Source organism: Cinclus cinclus, chromosome 2 (genome assembly GCF_963662255.1).
Source record: "Cinclus cinclus chromosome 2, bCinCin1.1, whole genome shotgun sequence".
NCBI classification, from domain to species: domain Eukaryota; kingdom Metazoa; phylum Chordata; class Aves; order Passeriformes; family Cinclidae; genus Cinclus; species Cinclus cinclus.
The window spans coordinates 111,980,414-111,992,730 of NC_085047.1; the positions used below are offsets into that span (position 1 = coordinate 111,980,414).

The 12,317-nt window shown below is 44.1% G+C and overlaps 1 protein-coding gene across 1 annotated transcript in view; it reads left to right on the plus strand.

Annotated features, from left to right (window-relative positions):
- The first annotated feature begins 7,545 nt into the window (after window positions 1–7,545).
- The window catches only part of ICOSLG (inducible T cell costimulator ligand), a 50,968-nt gene continuing 46,196 nt past the window's right edge, over window positions 7,546–12,317 (plus strand). Inside the window, 3 exon segments of the mRNA XM_062514973.1 lie at window positions 7,546–8,159; window positions 8,222–8,389; window positions 11,679–11,719. Of these exon segments, the coding sequence (XP_062370957.1) occupies window positions 7,546–8,159; window positions 8,222–8,389; window positions 11,679–11,719 (823 nt within the window).

The window sequence follows — 12,317 nt, forward strand, 5'->3', positions numbered from 1 at the left end:
TTGGGCAAGACCATACTGGACTGGCTCCACACAAAGCCATAGTCATTAACCAAAAGATAAGATTATCAGAAACAATTACAACACACTGTTAGGGGGAAATACAGGAACAAATATATGTAGGAGCCATGAGGACATAAACAGTCCAGATAACTTACTGGAGTCTGATATTGGCTGGGAAAAAAAAGTTACTGGCAAGGCATCTTATTTAGAAATTAATAGATTTGATTAATCCCAAGGAGGTAATAAAGTTAAAAGCATTTGTAATTTATATCAGAGGTATATCTGGTATTGTGGGTCCAAACAGCAGATTTAAATTAAATCCCCCCAAATTTCAGGGGGACAACAACACTCCCATTAGGAAGGGCTGCCCTCCATCAGTCCCACCACAGATGATTTAGCCACTTTCACACATCCCTGCAAGTCCTGGCTGTGAAGTGTGCCATACTCCGTACAACATTTTCCATTGTGTCACTGAGTAACTGCTTCACCATTTCTGTTTGTTCTCAGCTTGTTCTGCTTTTGTGGCTGCGTGGGTGGACGGGTCTGGGCAGCCCATGTGAGGAGGCTGCAGGCACAGGAAATGCCTCTGCGTGCATGCTCCACTGAGACCCTTCCAACTGTGATTCCAGGAAAAACCCGCGTGGCCCCGCATGGAAAACCAGTTTGGGTGGGGAAACCAGCACAAATAGGGAAACTGAGCACTCCTGCCTCACATGTGCTCGCATTTTTTATTCCAGCAGGTTGGAATCTGGGTGAAAATCTCTGTATGGAATGCTGAGAACAACCTAAAAGGTAAATGTCTGCTGAAATTTGAGTTGCCTCGGTGATGTGTGTTGTGTTGCCAATGTATTATTCCAATGTGGTTTTCATTCCCACTGCTTTCTTTTCTATAAGCCTCCTGTGCTCATGGGTGGAAGTTCTCATAATGAAAATGGTCAAGGGGAAGATACGGCTTTTTAACAATTTCTTGTGGATCTGTGCACATGTGAATATATACATGCATTCCCCTTGCCATGGTACTGATATTCTGAAAGCAGAGCACAGTATGGATTACACCTGCTGTGTAGATACATCAGCATCACACAGGAAAACTGGAATTCCTTCTGGAATTCCTTCCCTTTCCTAAAATTAAATGAATGCCCAATCTAGTCCATTTTAAAAGGAAAAAAAACAGACAAACAAACAAAAAAACCACAACCCACAAAACTTTAAAACCCCAATATTTTCTCTAGAGCAGTCTTATGGGCTGTAAGGGCAATGTTCCTTTCTATCAAGGTTGACACTGAGTGGGAGTGAAAACCACTAGGGCAAAAAAGATAATCCCAGACTTTCTTTTAGTTTATAGATGAGTTGCCTTGCAAATTCCTCCCTGAAAGTAATCATCTGTTATTTTCTCTCCCACAGCCTAAATACACTGAATCCTAACAACAGACATTAAACAAAGACAACTTTTCAGGGAGATGTGCGACAACACAAACTGAGGTGACCTACTTTGGGAAATAAAACTGATTGGGAACAAGGGAAATGACCACTGCTGAGATGAGTCAGTCCCTAAAACAGACACTCAGAGAAGGCCCAAACATTGCTCAGCAGCTTTTTTTTCTCCTAAGAAATCTCCTGAAGATCTGAGAAGGAGGATGGAAGAGGAACACAGCTGCATGTCCATCATCAGTCCTTCACTCGTGGTCTTGCTGTGTGCCAAACACACACAGACGTGCTCATGAGGGGAAGGGAAACGCACATTTCTGCACCCCAGCTGAGGTACAGCAGGAGCAGACAGCCTGTTAATCCAATTTATTGCAGAATAATAGACTTACACAGATCCTGCTAATATAAACACACCCAAAGAGCAGAATGGAAGGGATTATAACTCTTCCTTTACACTACAGAGAAACTTAACAAGTGCTCTAGAAATCTAAGTCTGTAATCTGTTAAACATTCAAAATACAATCTTAAAACATCTCTCAGCAATCTCAGACTTCAAAGGCTGAACAACTGCCTTGTGCTTTGAATAATGAAATAAATATTTGTCTTTACAAGGGTAACATGGCCTTGTTTCCACTTAGAGCATGAATTAGCACACTTAAAAAAAAACAAAGAACAAAACAAAGAAAAAAATACTTTTCTGTACAACCAAGAACATTTTGAATTTATGTATATAAGGCTCTTTTAAAAATTGTCTACTGGTCACAAGAGCAAATTATTTGCATTTTTAAAGTAACAAAACTGGGGACCTGTTTTTTCTGAAGCACAGTAAAATTATAAAGACAGTGGAGGAAAAGATGAATTCTGGCCTGTCCTTCTCTTCTCACAAACCCAGTTTGTACAACATGTAACTCAGAGCTTAATTTGGGCTTATTTGTGCAAGTCGTCTGGTCTTAAAAATGGGTTTTGCTGGTGTTTTGTATGTCTGCCTGCCTTTCTGTTCTTCTTTTTCCATTTTCCACTTAACATTTTGGGAAGAGCCAGTCTGTTAGAAGTGCAATGAAGGCAGCACTTCCAATGCCCTGCAAATAATAGACACGAGTGTTTATAGACTTCAAATTTCTCTAATATGTTGCTCCTCTGATGGAGTAGATGCAAAGCACCTGGTTCTGCACATTTAAAACACATCAGTCCTGTCGTACTGACTCATTCATTCAACTGCCTTTAATTTGGGTTCTATAGCACCCTTAGCTGCACTGCTGTACAGGTGAAGAACAGCAGTGCCATGTCAATAATTCCTCAAGCTGCAGAAAATGCAGAAATACAATGAAAGGTCAATGATCACAAAAAACAGAAATGTTTTCGGTGTTGTGCTGTGGCACAAAGCCCATCAAATGGCTGGCTGAGGGAGAGGAGAGAGGAGGTAGTCACTCTAGCAAGGCTCTTCACTCCAGCACAGAGATGAGAAGGGAAACCAAAGACTGGAAGCAAATACAGAGCACTGCCATGGGAGAGTGAAGAAGCTGCTAATAGTAAAAACAATGAGCTCTGGAAATGAGCCACTGACTGACATAATAGATCCATGTGGATGTGTTTGTCTTGGGGTTGTAGGTTACACCTGGAGGTCTTTCTGGAGGCAATGCTCTAGCCAAGCACTTGCTGTGGAGCTCAGGGCCCTTTGACTCTGGTGGCTTAGAGGAGTCAAAATAGGATGTTAATGGTCCTTCAGCCTCTGCAAAGTCACCAGAACAAACACAGATCCCAAACAATGTTTGGATGTGAGTCAGCCACCTGGGGAGCAAATATGTCAAAGTCTCCAGCTGCTCTTTCCTCTGATACTTTGGGATCAGAAGGATGAAGTCTGAAGGGAACCTGGGTGGAGGTGGAAGGAATGTCTGCCATCCTTGAGGGCCAGCCAGCTTTCTTATCATTCTGATGCAGCATGTTGATAAAGCAAAGTGGGTTCATTTTTCTTTGTTTTTTGCAGTAAAGGGAGTGTTGTGGCTGTAACCAACTGCCCCAAGAGCAGGTCCCAGAAATGCTGATGCCTGGGGAAGCTGAAGGGCTGGAGGCAGATGGCAGAGCAGGAGTGTCCAGTATTCTATGGAGCAAGGCCCCCTCAGCTGTCACAAAGTCAATGTTTGCTTCATAGCCCTGGCTGGGCAGCATGACCACCCAAATGTGTGTAGATGAATTGCAACGTTTATCTCCTTTTCACTGCTTTCTGGAGTATTTCAGGGAAGTAACATCAGAATGGGCAGTGTTCACTGAGCAGATGACACCCTGCCAGACCACATCCTTCTTTAGCCCAGGAAAAATTATTTCTTCATCATTAAAGCAAAAACTCAAATTAAAGATGAAGGATTAAAGCTCATCAAGTTATGGCAAATCATGACTTCTTTTCATACAAAAGGGCAGAGTCTTCAAAATATCCCCTTCAGAAATGAAAATCAGAGTGCATTATCTCTGGAATGTGTCTAAACAAAGACCACATTATTGCCTTCACCTGTCACAACTCTGGGGTAGATTCTTTTCTTTCTTTCTTTTTCTCTTTCTTTTTCTTTCTTTCTTTTCTTTTCTTTTCTTTTCTTTTCTTTTCTTTTCTTTTCTTTTCTTTTCTTTTCTTTTCTTTTCTTTTCTTTTCTTTTCTTTTCTTTTCTTTTCTTTTCTTTTCTTTTCTCTCTTTGTTTCCTTTTCTTTCTGTCTCCAAAATAAAGTGGCAATCAATAATTGCTGATCACCAGCTGATGAGCCATGCAATATTGCTCCTTTTTTACTTTCTGGGGTGAGTCCTCTCCTGATGTGACTAGAAGAAAGAGGCAGCACATCCATGGCATGGCAGCACACACAAAAAACCTGGCAGCATCCACACATAGATCTGTACCTGTACTCACTGTACTGGCAGCTACTGACCTGCCTCTAACCCATTATGGAAAAAGGCTTCATGTCCTGACCATTGCACCTCCTGAAAGACAGGGCTTTTAGGGGAATTCAGCCCAACCACTCATCTGTCCTGCAACCACGTCTTCAAAAACCCAAATGCCACACTACACTTTATATTCCAGTGTATCAGAGGGTATGTTTTGAGTTATTTAAGGGTCAAACAAGTTTTTACAATAAAATGAAACTAATGTTCTCATCAAATCCTAGTAGTTGTATGAAATTTTATCAAATAATTCAATAAACAACATTGTCATACAGATTTCAGTTCCTGTTTCTCACTAATTGGCACCCATATCATATCCTGTTGCATTACACAGGTTCCTATTTGACTGTGCTATTAAAGAAACACTTTTCTTCTTTTTATTTTTAATTCTAAAGACAATATTAAAAATTATTTTTGGTATGTGATTTGCACTGTTTTGCTCTGACATTAATGTATCCAGGAAAAGAGCCTTTTTTCTTCAAGAGGCAATATTTTCATATCAGAGAAAATATGATTGATTGATTTCCAAAATTTGCTAGATGCTTTATTTCATGGCAATGGCATAGAGCAGGACAGATACATATTTGCTTTCTAATATAGTGTTAGGACTTCTTTTTACTGTATCTGTTCTTAAAATAGTTTTCTATAAGGTCCATTTAGACTTGGAACACAATATCAGTTTTCAAACCCATGCTTAATATGTTTTATAATTTCAAATCAGGGCTCATTTATTTTAACAATTATGCTCACGTAATGATAATTAAGTTACAATTATATCTATACTATTATGGGCAATATTTTTTCTTTTAATCTGCTTCTTAAAAATTCTTGACATAATCTTTCATTTGTACTACAAATATCCATGCTGCATTTTATCTCCTTAGAGTAAGGATTAGTCTTGAGACTATGCAATTGTGTTTGCATTTGAAAACTGTTTCACCTGTTCAGATATTGCCACAATGGCTCTTAAGGATTTTCTCTGAACATTTCATCAATTTTCCTCACAGAAGAGCATCATGATCACAAATAAGAATTGTAGGGCATTTTGTGGACTTCATCTTACCACAGTTTGAGAAGGGTGAGGTTTGAAATTAGTTTTGGTAGGTTCTAAATACCTGTATGTTTTAGTTTAATGAGAGAGCAACCAATGTAGCACCATGGACTCCCTCTTCATGCTCTCTGTGGAGAGTTTGCCAGTCACTGGGATCCAGGGTTAGCTGTGATGGAGTTTTTTTAATTGCTCATTTAATTTCCCATGCTCTGTGTGTTATGTGGGATCGGAAATGCCATGCTGAAGAAGTTTTCCTGAAAACTAACAACCTCCTGTTGGAGAAGGAAAACTTTTGCTGGATACTTTCAGACAATCTGGTCCTTCTCTTCCTCAGCTAAAGGCATCTGCATCTGGCTTGAGGCTGAGTTTATTCAGCTGTGCTCCCTCTCTTGTCACTCTTATAGTCAAGTAGTGAACATGGGCAAAAGAAAGTAACCCTTTTCCAGAAGGCATTTCACACCCTAAAACCTGTGAGCTCTATTCCCCAAGAGATTTTTTGATGCATTATCTAGTGTCCTGAGTAAATGATCAGAGCAAAGGATATCTGGCAGAAATGAAACTGAGCAAAGGAGCAGAGGGAAATTCAGACAGCAAGAGCACTCTTTTTCCACACAGGATAATGTGGCCTGAATGCAAGAGGCTCAAGAGACATTTTCAGCAATGACATACCGTGATGGATTTCTTTTTTAACACACCCCCACACAGTGAGCTGGGAAAAGTATTGTCAATGTAGTTATTCCCTTGCTATTCCTAAAACAACAGGAAATCAACTATCTCAACATGCACAACTAATAAATAACTGAATACCAGCACTCCCTTCTAACAACATAAGTAAATATAACACAGCACTTCACTTCTCTGGGTATAAATAAATGGATTGCCATTGCTGCCACACACACGGAGCACATTTTGCCCAAAACATGTGTTTTACAAAGCTACAGGTTTCCTCACTTGCATGGAACAATCTTGGAATTTGAGTGTTAAAAGTGATATTTTTGGCCAATTCCCTGAGTGCCTGGTATGACGACAAAATGTGAGCTAGAGAGAAAACAAATAGGCTATTGTTTCCTCTTTGTTCATTCACTTCTCACAAATTATTTTCTCAGAATCACAAGATACTTTACTTGTAATTTCATCTTTCCCCTCATTACCAGACTGTTATTAGCAGTCAGTTTTGCTGTCCTATTCCACTGGTTAAGGAAAAAAATTGTCTTTGTGCACTGTCCTCCCCTCATGCTCTATTAAGTGTACCTCTTTCATTTGCTAATTCTACTAGCTACTCTCTAGGCAGAGAAAAAGTGTTGGAAAAGTGCTGCAAAATCACTCATGCCTTGTACCTTCTTTTGTTCTTTACCTTCGCATCAAACCACACAAGTGGCTAAAGTTATTGTGATTTCTCTTTTGACTTTTTTCTCAGTTGCAAGTCATACTTTAGTAAAGTTTTAGTATCGTGCACATTTCCACCAGGAAATATTTCAGTGAAACACATGAACTGGCTGATGCAAATACATTCTGATTCAGGCATAATTCCATAGGAATGTTCCTTTAAATTTAGCACAAATGTAAGCCTACCCTCCCAGACCGATCACTGATTTGCAGGTGTCAGTAATACACAGAGAGGCTGAAGTAGCGTCAGCTTTAAGACCCAAAACTGAAATCCCCCCATCTTGCTACTGGCTGGCAGCAGAAATGACCTTGAGACCTGTGGGTCTTGCACAACCCCAGTTTCATGTTCACTGTGCATAATGTAATCACATTGCCAGGGTGACTAAAACCAAGAAAAATTAACACATGAACGTGACGGACTTTAACCATTGATGCTGCGACAGCTTTGTGCTGCTTTTTACAAACGCTCACGATGGCAAAGAGGTCCCAGCTGGGTTGAAGCTCCTGACAACAAACAAGGCAAACATAGCCACTGATGTGGAGCCAAAAAATGAAACTGCAGAGACTGAAAACCGCAGCTTTTAAGCACCCGGGTGTTTAAAACCACACACCTACGACAGCTCCAGGTGCAGTTCTGTTCTCTATCAAATCCCATGTAGCTATTTACAAAATAAAAATATAGAATAAATATGCTATTTATGCAAACATACACCTAATGTGCTTGGAAACACAACTTTCCCAGGTAGGATTCTTCGAGATGCCGGAGCGCACCGGGTGCGGTCCCTGCCCTCCCTCGGGGCTGGGGGACCGATCTCAGCGCATCGCAGAGCCAAGAGGATGCCGCGGCGCCCGTGCTATGGAAAAGCTGCCCAGCCCAGGCTCCCCAGTGCTCCCCGGCAGGGTGAGGGGCATCCCGCCTGACGGGAATGGGGACCAGACACGGATTTGGGGAGAAGAAAGGTTTGCGAGAGCTGGGAGCTCCGGCAGCACCGATGAGGCTGTGGAAGGGGTCAGTGGGGACGGGCGAGTCCCTGATCCTGCCGTACCCCAGAACGGGCTGTGCCGAGTCCCTGATCCTGCCGTACCACAGGAGGGGCTGTGCCGAGTCCCTGATCCTGCCGTACCCCAGAACGGGCTGTACCGAGTCCCTGATCCTGCCGTACCCCAGAACGGGCTGTACCGAGTCCCTGATCCTGCCGTACCCCAGAACGGGCTGTGCCGAGTCCCTGATCCTGCCGTACCACAGGAGGGGCTGTGCCGAGTCCCTGATCCTGCCGTACCACAGGAGGGGCTGTGCCGAGTCCCTGATCCTGCCGTACCACAGGAGGGGCTGTGCCGAGTCCCTGAGCCTGCCGTACCACAGGAGGGGCTGTACCGAGTCCCTGATCCTGCCGTACCCCAGAACGGGGCTGTACCGAGTCCCTTTCGCACAGCCGGCCCGGCCCCGGCCGCTCGGAAGGCGGAAATCCCCGGCGGGGGAGGCGTGGGAGGGAAGAGGCTGGTGCTCGACTCGGCTCAGCACAGCTCAGCACGGCTGTTCAGCTCGGCTCGGCTTAGCACGGCCGGGCTCAACTCGGCTCCGGCGCGATGAAGCCGCACGGGTGAGTGGTGGCCGCGGGGAAGGGTCGCTGCTGGCAGCGCTGCGGGATACGGCGCCCGCTTCCCGGGCAGGGATGCGCACCCCCTCTTAGGGAAACGAGAGTTTTGCTGCTGCAGTGAGCAAGGAAAGCGCAAGGGCACTGAGCTGCTTAATGGGAGTGTGGGGAGACCCCCTGGCCCCGGGGCAGGCTGCGGAGCAGGTCCCGTCCGCCGGCAGGGGAGGAGCGGGGAGGGGAGAGCCGGGAGAGCAGGGCGGGGGGAGAGCCCGGAGCCGGGAGAACCGGGAGAGCCCGGAGGGGAGAGCCAGGAGAGCGGGGAGAGCCCGGAGCCGGGAGAGCCCGGAGGGGAGAGCCCGGAGGGAGAGCCGGGAGCCGCCAGAGCTCCCCACCAGCCCGGTCAGGGGTCCCCTGTCCGTACGCGACCATCGAAGGCTCCAGGCAATTAATACCCTTTTTATGGATATTTTCAGCTGAAGGGTTGCGATGGGACCTGACTCCCCTGGGTTTTATTGCCCAGGGTAGCGCTGCTTTACAGCGGCTTTTAGAAAAGCTCCGCAAGTGACCTGCTTAGGGCACCTGCAGATCGAGAAGAGCCGTGTCGCCACAAGGTCAGGGGACAGAGTGGGTCTCAGCAGTGGAGCAAAGCCCTCAAAGTTGTTATTGCAAGCATCAGGATATCTCTTTGTCTGGCTAGAGTGTGCTGCAGCAGCAACATCCCATGGCTTTGAGATCAGTGATGAAGAAGCTGAAGTGCTGGTAGGAAAAATCATCTCATCCAGCAAGAATGTATGAAAGGGGAAGTGCAACTTTCTCCTGTTTCACACGACATTTTAAAAACCTGCGGAAGAGGAAGGTGTGGGAAAGAATAGAAAAAGTAAAAGAAAAGAATAATAATTTATCTTTTTTATTATGAGGGCAAGACCTGAAGAAGGTAGTGCAGCTATGCCAGCATTTAATTAAGCTCACTGCTAGCGTGATGGACACAGGACCTGAGTTAATGTAGAGGGCAAAAGGGAGGTGTCTCTGCAGGCAGAGCATTTCTCCCTTTTTCCAGTTGAATCTTGGAATTAAAGCTACTCCAGGGGAACATCGTGGGTTGACGCTGCCCCCACAAAACACAGCTGCAACTTCCTCCAAGTGGAAGGATGAGGCATCTCTGGATCTGTCCAACCTTTACTGTGGCATCACTTACTAAAATAAGAAATCAAGATCTGCTTTGTATACATATGTATGAGAATCAGTTCTGGCTGAATATCTAAGTGTCTGTTGGCATTAGCAAATGCCTACCATGGGAAATTCCCTAGAGAGTCCCATAAAGATCAGCCAGTTATTGTTACCATTCTATTCAAATGAGTTGCTACATCCATAGCTTCTAACTTGGGTGGGGTTCAATGAAACAAACACAGGCATGAGATTAAGAAAGACTGAGGACTGCATGAGCTGATCTTGCCAAAACAGACCTCTACAAGCCTGGTGCAAAAGTGATGACTCTTGTACGGTGTAAGAAATACAACAGGAATTAAATACAAATCCATGTGTAAAAACCACTGTCAGAAACAGAACAGAATGTTTAGGTGTGCTTCCTTGGGAGACTTCCTTTGAGACTGATTGCAGATTTATTGACGTAATAATAACACTGGGCATCCACTTAAACTTTTCAAACCTCATCTATCAGATCATTTCAAAGGACACAGAAAAAGAAAATAAATTGTTCTCATTATACAAAAAATAATACAATTCATATGGGTTCTCTGCTGAAGTTTCTCCACCTCAGCCTCTGGAAATGGGGCTTCAAGTAGAAGTAGATTTTGTGTCAGGAATGTCCTCTGCTTTCTGTATGGGAAGCTGAATATGTTTGGGAAGATGATCATCTTCTTGGGAGGCAGCTAAACTAGAGACACTCCCCTGCAGCAGAGGAGCCCCAGGTTGTGCCCAGGCAGGTGGTGGGAGTAAAGTTGGGCAGAAGCAAAGCTGTGCCTGGGAAGTGATGTATGAATTCCTGTGCTTGGCTGGACAGAGGAACAGAAGCTGTGGGAAAAGCACAGGAAGCCTGGAAGAGAGGGGATTTTGTAAAGCACAGCAAAGCAAGAAATAGCTGCTGGGGAGTGAGTTTAGGTTAGGGCTTGGAGGGAGGAGGGTCAGGCGGGGCAGGGCTGGTTTGGAGGGAAGGCAGTGACTGGTCTGGGTGGGAGGCTCTAAAAATTAGAAAAATTCTAATTTTCTGATTAGAAATGGCCTGCTGGGAGCAGCTGTCCCTCTGCCCCAGCCCAGGGCTCAGTGCTGGGCTGGGCTGAGAACACCAGGGGATGGAAGCCAGCTGTGCCCAGGTAGTGTGGCCTCTCAGTCCTGCTTGCCAAGGGGAGCTGGGTATGCTGGTGACAGCCCAGAGCTCCTGTCACTCTGCCCTCAGCTCAGTTTTGCAACCTTATTGCATCTGGGGCAGTATATCAAGGTGGGCAGCTGCAGCCACACAGTTCTCATTTCAAAACCTTTCCATCATCTTTCTTTCCCTTCCTACAGCATTTTGGAGGAAGGAGAGCACAATGTGTGACTAGGTGTGTAGTGAAAGGCTATTTTTAAGTAACTCACAGGGATGTGCTGTCCATTGATCTTCCTTAAACCCCAGTGGGATGAGAGTTAAATCACTTGGACTTTACAGATGGGTTAAACGGGGTTTCCTATGGCCTCCTTCCCTTTGGGGAAACTGCTGCACAGATTTTTCACCTACTGAGTAATCAAACACAGCAAATTCTTCCCAGCAAAAACCTTTGCACAGCTCTCCACGATCAGCAGGTTTCCTGTTTATGCATTTTTACTGAATGCACAGCCTGGTGGGCAGCATGGTCAGCTGCTGTTTGTCATTTAACCAGACAAAACCTTAACTCCTTGAGCTTCAGCAAAAGACTGGAAAACCTGGGTTTTGACCTGTGCAGCCACTGTCCTTCCCAGTGACCCAGATAGCCTCCAGAGCCTGTTTGTCCAGCAAACCAATGGATTCTTTCAGAAGAGAAGACAGACCCAACACCAGCTTTGTGCCCTCTGCCCTGATTCCAATATTAGTGCATTTTGCTGCTATTCATGGCCTTGGCCACTAAACCACTGCTGAGTTGTTATATAAACAGAAGTTTTGCAGCTGTCAAAAATGCAAATACTTAATGGGGCATTACATGGGAGCAGTACCTAATTTACCTACTTCTGCCACTATATTAAGACAATCAAAATTTGCTTTATTGCTTATTTAAACAACAGAGATGCAAAATCAGTTGTAACATTGGTGTGCTTTTCGTTTTAGGTACAGATTTCTGTTACTGCTTCTTCATATCCTGAAAGCTGGTAAGTTCAGAAAAACTCAGTAAAAATTAAGCTGCCCTGCCTTTAATATGTTTGGCCTAATGCACAAAGTAGTTGCAAAATGCACAATATGAACATCTGTGTTTTCTGCAAGGTGCTGAAGAATTCCTTAGTGTGAAATGGTTCTCTGAAATGCATCAGGGAAAGAAAGCACAATCAATTTCTATCAGTTTCATTGCAGAGAACAGCAAGAGACCTTATGTATGCTCTTGCTCAGATTGCTTTGCTTGCTTCAGAGACCTCCCTGTGTGCTTATCTCTGTCAACAGAAGGCCTTAGAAGTGGAGTAATAAGAGCTGCTGATAAGCAGATCTAACATCTGTTATTATCTTTCATATAAGCCTGTATATACTCAAGAGTAGAATTATACATCACAGTATCAAGTAGCCAATATTAGTCATTTTACTACTACTTATTAGTAGTAAATTTACCCCTACTATTAGTAATTTTACTTTTGCTATGGTTCTAAAATACCCCTTGCAAAATAAAGGTAGAATTAAATCACACCACCTGGTGGTATTTAAATAGTTTTAGAGTTCTCTGTTCTTGCTTAATCACTGAGAAGGGCCTCCACAAAGTCA